The sequence below is a fragment of the Macrobrachium rosenbergii genome, chromosome 25, assembly GCF_040412425.1.
Source record: "Macrobrachium rosenbergii isolate ZJJX-2024 chromosome 25, ASM4041242v1, whole genome shotgun sequence".
Classification (NCBI taxonomy): domain Eukaryota; kingdom Metazoa; phylum Arthropoda; class Malacostraca; order Decapoda; family Palaemonidae; genus Macrobrachium; species Macrobrachium rosenbergii.
Window position 1 is genome coordinate 34,018,120 of NC_089765.1, and position 6,000 is coordinate 34,024,119.

The 6,000-nt window shown below is 37.2% G+C and overlaps 1 protein-coding gene across 1 annotated transcript in view; it reads right to left on the reverse strand.

Annotated features, from left to right (window-relative positions):
• The window catches only part of LOC136852219 (macrophage mannose receptor 1-like), a 102,254-nt gene extending 96,466 nt beyond the window's left edge, over nucleotides 1–5,788 (reverse strand). The window contains exons 1-5 of the mRNA XM_067126667.1: nucleotides 5,630–5,788; nucleotides 5,259–5,389; nucleotides 2,633–2,742; nucleotides 2,412–2,473; nucleotides 1,749–1,904 (exon numbers count right to left, since the gene is read on the reverse strand). Of these exons, the coding sequence (XP_066982768.1) occupies nucleotides 1,749–1,904; nucleotides 2,412–2,473; nucleotides 2,633–2,742; nucleotides 5,259–5,389; nucleotides 5,630–5,788 (618 nt within the window). The remainder of the gene's footprint in view (nucleotides 1–1,748; nucleotides 1,905–2,411; nucleotides 2,474–2,632; nucleotides 2,743–5,258; nucleotides 5,390–5,629) is intronic.
• Nucleotides 5,789–6,000: the final 212 nt, after the last annotated feature.

The window sequence follows — 6,000 nt, forward strand, 5'->3', positions numbered from 1 at the left end:
ATATATATATATATATATATATATATATATATATATATATATATATATATATATATATATACGGTATATATACATATATTTATGAGTGTTATGATTACCTTGCACATTGCTTTAATATACTTTCCTCACTCAGATAGGCAAGTTGCATTCGTGAAGATACCCATGTAAACCCAGTCTGTCCCTTTTTTATTGCCTACCAAACGTCTATCACCGGAGTTTCAGTGATTTTCCATTTGATGATCATTCACCTATTTACTATTTGGTCAGAAAAGGGTTATTTTGTAAGTCATCGGAACATGCGTGGATGACCTCTGTATAGACTAAGCTGGAAGATGATATAAAAAAAAAAAGTAAAAACGTGCCGAAGTTTCTTCGGCGCAATCTACTTTTCTATACAGCGTATAATGCTGTATGAAACTTTCAGCCACGGCCCATGAGACTCTTAGCCGCGGCCCATGGAACTCAACCACGGTCCGATGGTGGCCTGTGTTGTTGGTACCTATAGCGGTGACAGAAGTACGATTATGACTAACTTGAACCTTAAATAGAATAAAAAAACTAAATAGAATAAAAACTAATGAGACTAGAGGGCTGCAATTTGGTATGTTTGATGATTGGAGGGTGGATGATCAACATACCAATTTGCAGCCCTCTATCCTCAGTAGTTTTTAAGATGTAAGGGCAGACAGAAAAAGTGCGGACGGACAGACAAAGCCGTCACAATAGTTTTCTTTTACAGAAAACTACAAAGTGGAAGATCTTTTCTTAAAAGAGGATGACTGTTTGGATTCATGTAATATAGATGAAGAAAATATTCCATAGCTTAGCAGTGGAAAGGAAGAGACATTCATCGGAAAAGAAGGTTGGAAAATGCTGCTTGTTGCGTAGGAAACATAATAATGGATGTACGTTGCATGAAATGTTGTTGATCGTGAGAAGGAGAATGAGCAACTAGAAATTCGAAGTAATAGCGACGTAAAGAGTCTTCAGAAAAATGGGACTACATTAGGGCAACGAGAAATATGATCTGAGAAAACAAGGCAATATATGATTTTCACAAACAATGATAAAAAAACAATAAAGGAAGCATTTACTGAAATCATTTTTCTACTTAAAGCATCTGAATTTATTAATCTAGGTGATGAAGCCAGAGTTTGGATCCCTTGACTTGGGATATTTTTTTATTCAGGAACATCTTTGTATATCCAAGAAGCGCAAGGGTGCATAATAGAATACTGTGAATGGCGCACTGCGTGTGGGAGAATTCGATTCGCTGCTGGTAAGCCTTCTGTGTAGGTTTGTGAAGCAGCTATTGCTTGTCGAAGTTGTACGACCTCCCCGGGGAATAGATCATATAGCTTACCGTGCATGTTGATTGTTTAATTATATCGCGTTGTTGCATTGATTGTTTGTTTAGTGACAGGGGAGTTCGTCCGTGATTCTTCTGTTTGAGTGTGATTGTGGTCATGTATATACACGTACATACATACATATATATATATATATATATATATATATATATATATATATATATATATATATATATATATATATATATATATATATATATATATAGATAGATAGATAGATAGATAGGTAGATAGATACATGCCTACACACACATACATTATATATATATATATATATATATATATATATATATATATATATATATATATATATATATATATGTATGTATTTGACAGTGTGTGTGTATGTGTTTTATGTACCCCATGATCATTACTTACCTCTTCGGTGAGACCAATCCAAACTTGGTCATGGATCTCGAGGGCAAAATCCGTGGCATACTGCTGCTCTGCTGATTCTTGGATGCAAGCTAAGTTAGCTCCCTCAATTTGGCACTCCACCTGAGCGTCATGCCATGATGTCTCGTGCGGTGATTTCTGAAATAAATCGGAAAGACATTAAGTTATATACGAACATTTTTTACATTGGCAATGGCTGTATAGTAATGTTTTATAAAGTACTGAGTCCTTCTTTTCATCTATAATATTTGGATCTATTTTTCATGAGGTCTTGATCATTTCAGTCTCCTTTACTGCCCATTTCTTGCATTCTTTTTAGTGCCTTTCTACTATTAGTAAAATACAGCATTCTCTCTCTCTCTTGTTTTCTGATTCAGCCAGAATCACACTTAGAACTGACCTTTCTGCTATATAAAAGGGGTATATTTTCTAACAGAAAAAAGAGAAAAGGAAGACTAAATAATAAAGTAGTTTTAAAGATTATTGCTTTGTTTACAGAATATGACGACTTTTCGTCCGTTTGTTAAAAAGAAAATCACGATTTATCAAAATATCCAGACTAACTACTAATAAAATTTGATATCCCCATCCCAACCAACTAAGCACGCTTAAAAGTGATCTATTCTGAATAACCTGTTATCTTACCTTAAAACAAAAGTCAGACATTTCTTCCCATCTGTTTTCATAATCGCACGGAGGAGGAATATCTGTCAAAAGGAAATCGTTATCAGCAAAGGAACGAAAACAACCCTTGAGAAAAGTTCTGGAAATAAGTGTTCGGGCTGCTGCAACCAAAAGCTTTGATTATAATGACAGTGACACCAACAGTTAAAGTAACAATGGCAGTAAAATATCCTTAAACTCACTTATGGGCCGGTGGCAAATGAAGTGGAGCATTTTGCTGCAAGGTTGTTTCAGCAGTGTTGATTTGGTGGTTAGCGCAGCGCATTTTCCTGATCCCGACCCGTCCCATGGCCTGATGATGTGAAGTGAATAATTCGTAAGAGTGGAAAGATCCAATTGAAGAAAGTTCATTTTACAATTTGGTGATGAAGATCAATAGGAAATTATGTGGGACTTTGAGAGACTTGGTCACGAACATGTCCGCAACGAGATTTGTCTTTAGGTTCATCAGAATAGATAGTTTCGCTGTATGCCACCAAATGTCATGGCCTCTGACTTTCACTTCTTATCATATTTGACATCACATAGTTTTCCTACCTCGACCACATCCACGTATATCCAAGACACCAAGTTTAACATAATTAAGACACTCAGCATTCAGATAGTGAGCATTGAAGCTGCTCCCCTTATACGGGATAGATCCAGAGCAAAAACAAGACAGTGGTCACTTCAGCTGCTGAGTCATGGATGAACTTCCTATGCAGTAAACTTTCACAGCATCAGTCTCTTCACTCGCATGAACAGAAGGCTCATCAGTAGCTCGTTGAGTTCCCTTACACACACACTCTATCATTCCCTTCTTTCTAGCACACACACTCTCACTTCTAGGATATTAACGCCCTTTATTTCCAATACTTGTAACACCCATTTATCCAACTCTTTCTAGATTTTCCACTCTTTAAAATTTCCTACAGTCCATTCTTTTCCCCAGCCTATCGTCATCCATTCTTTCCCAATCACTAAATAAACTCAGTACACTAGGATTCATCTTGTCACCTAGACTAACACTTTTTAGCACTGCTACTACATATTTATATGTCTCACTTTTTCAGTTCTTATTACTTTACACGTTGTATGCAGTTTATCTCAACAGCTTCAAACTTTTTTCATGTATTCACATTCAGCCTCCACACTTCACTTCCGTAAAGGAGAGTTCACTCAAATTTTCCCCTCATACATATCCATCTTGAGCTCCATGGCACTCCAGTATTTCTTGCTTCACTATTCTGTGGCTCAATTGTTCTCACGTCCTAATATCATCCATTATATTTACCCTCAGATACACACACAAATCAATTGCTCCCATTCATCCACGGTCCATGTTAACTTTCATTGCTTCTTTCTCCTGGTTTCCATTTATCTTCATGCTTACAATTAGAGTACTTTCAACTTTTCTTGCTTTGTAAATTTTGTCAATAGTTTCTGCAGTTTAACTTCACTATTCCCAATTTGCAATCATCAACCTTTCCACACTTCATTCATCGCTCATTTTTAATCCTATACTTTTTGACTTGTATCTAATAGCCATTCCCTGACTAATCACATCATTTTATCTACAGAAATATTAAACGGTTATGTTGGTCCCTCTGTTAAGGCTGCCCAGCATATCCATTCGAGAAAACGAAAGGAAGAGAAGTGTCAAGCAATAGAACCCTAATTCAGTAAAAAAGAATTTGCGAAACTTAGCCAGTCAGTTTAAGACACTTCCTGAAACACTCTCACAAACCCTTATTCTTTTCTATTCTTGGAACCTGTCAGCTTTTTGTCCTGCAACGTGTTTTAGCTATGCTTAGGTTTACCTATTCAGTCTTAGAGATGACACAGCTCAACTTTTCACCCATACCCAGTTATCATAACGCTACAAGTACTACACCTTACCTAGCTCTACACTTTTTAACTTATCATTCCAGTGCACATTGCGTTTCACCTTTGCCTTAGAAGTGTCAGAACATCTAGCTATCATAATATCTACGTCCACATACGTTCAAAACCCCAATGTTTAGAATTTCATTATTTTATTTTATTGTTTTTCCTGTAGCAGTGCTGGGTTTGGGGCTGCAAACCTCATGTCTTAGTTCCTTTGTGACTTTCAAATTACACAATGGGGAAAATGCTATTATTTTCTTTTCCCTGCATCCCAGGGACATTTCCTTTGTCCACGACCCTCCACAAAGTACTCACTCCTCTGCCTTGGGATACATTATCGATGTATTTCAAACCATTCGCCATTCTTAGAGTAGGTGATAATTGTTGTCCTCAAGAGAGAGATTCATCTTGAAATATATCCCCAATGGGTCCCACCTCTGGGACACTTTGCAAGAGGGCCGTTCGCCATAATAGATGTGGCACTAAAACAAAACAAGACAGATTTCGCTGCCACTTTTATCCATTAAATGAGGAAAAAAGGAGACTCCTGTGCTGAAAACTTACAGCATCAAGTGCTTCAAACAACTACACTGAATTTATTTTCATCGCAGGGAGTCTAAATGGCAGCACTTTTGTATTTTCTCACTTTATTCATGAGTCGTGTAGGCCATTAACTAATCATTTTTCTTCCTAAATCTCTCAGTTAGAGTAAACCATAATTCAGGCCAACGGACATCATCCTGTTGTAAGTGAAACTATCAGACCTTTGTATGTGCTCCCGATGATTTTAGAAATGATTGCCGAATACAGCTACATTAAAGTTTAGTTGTAGCGCTCCTTCTGGAAAGGTATCAATACAACTGATAGACTTAGATCTTATAATCGTGTTCTCCTCATCGTCATTTAGGGAGAATAAATTAGCAATATGAAGAGGATACTTACAGTATCGTGTGATTGATCGCATGATGATTCTCTACCCACACGAAGGTACCATTCAGTTCCTTGGCACCTACCCACATATGCGAATGCTCGCCAATCAGACCTGTTGCTGCCACCTCTTGCAATATCCAGTTCTGCGCAAGGGGAAAAGGGAATGAAGTTAGTCCTCAAGATATCTAAAAGTGTCACCATAATTTTTCATTATTTATGCATACGAGTATCCTGGTGGCGATATCATTTAACTGTTGAAACAAACCTCTCTCTCTCTCTCTCTCTCTCTCTCTCTCTCTCTCTCTCTCTCTCTCTCTCTCTCTCTCTCTCTGTTTATGAATAGCAGCTATGAACTAAATTAGAAATACTAAGGTGATACTTACAACAAGATCTCTAGTTTCCAACTTGATCAAGTCTCCTCCGTGACTTTTGCAGTAGCTACGTGCATCCGAAAACGTTCTTAGTGTTCCGTAAGAATGAACTTGGAAGCATTGGCCAGAATTTGGTCGGGCCTTCCAGCCCTCAGGACACTTAGCCACCATTTCTCCATTCCCTGAAATGATGAAATATAGTTCTTCATCAGTGTTCTGATTCCTTGCTGCAATAATTAAACTATAAAACTATCTACTCGATATCTATCGGGGGCATAAGTATACAGTGAGTGACACCTTCCTAACAAATCTCTCTATCGTTTGTGAGGTGATTTAATAGTCATATTAATTATCATGCGACGATAATATTATCGTGAGAAATT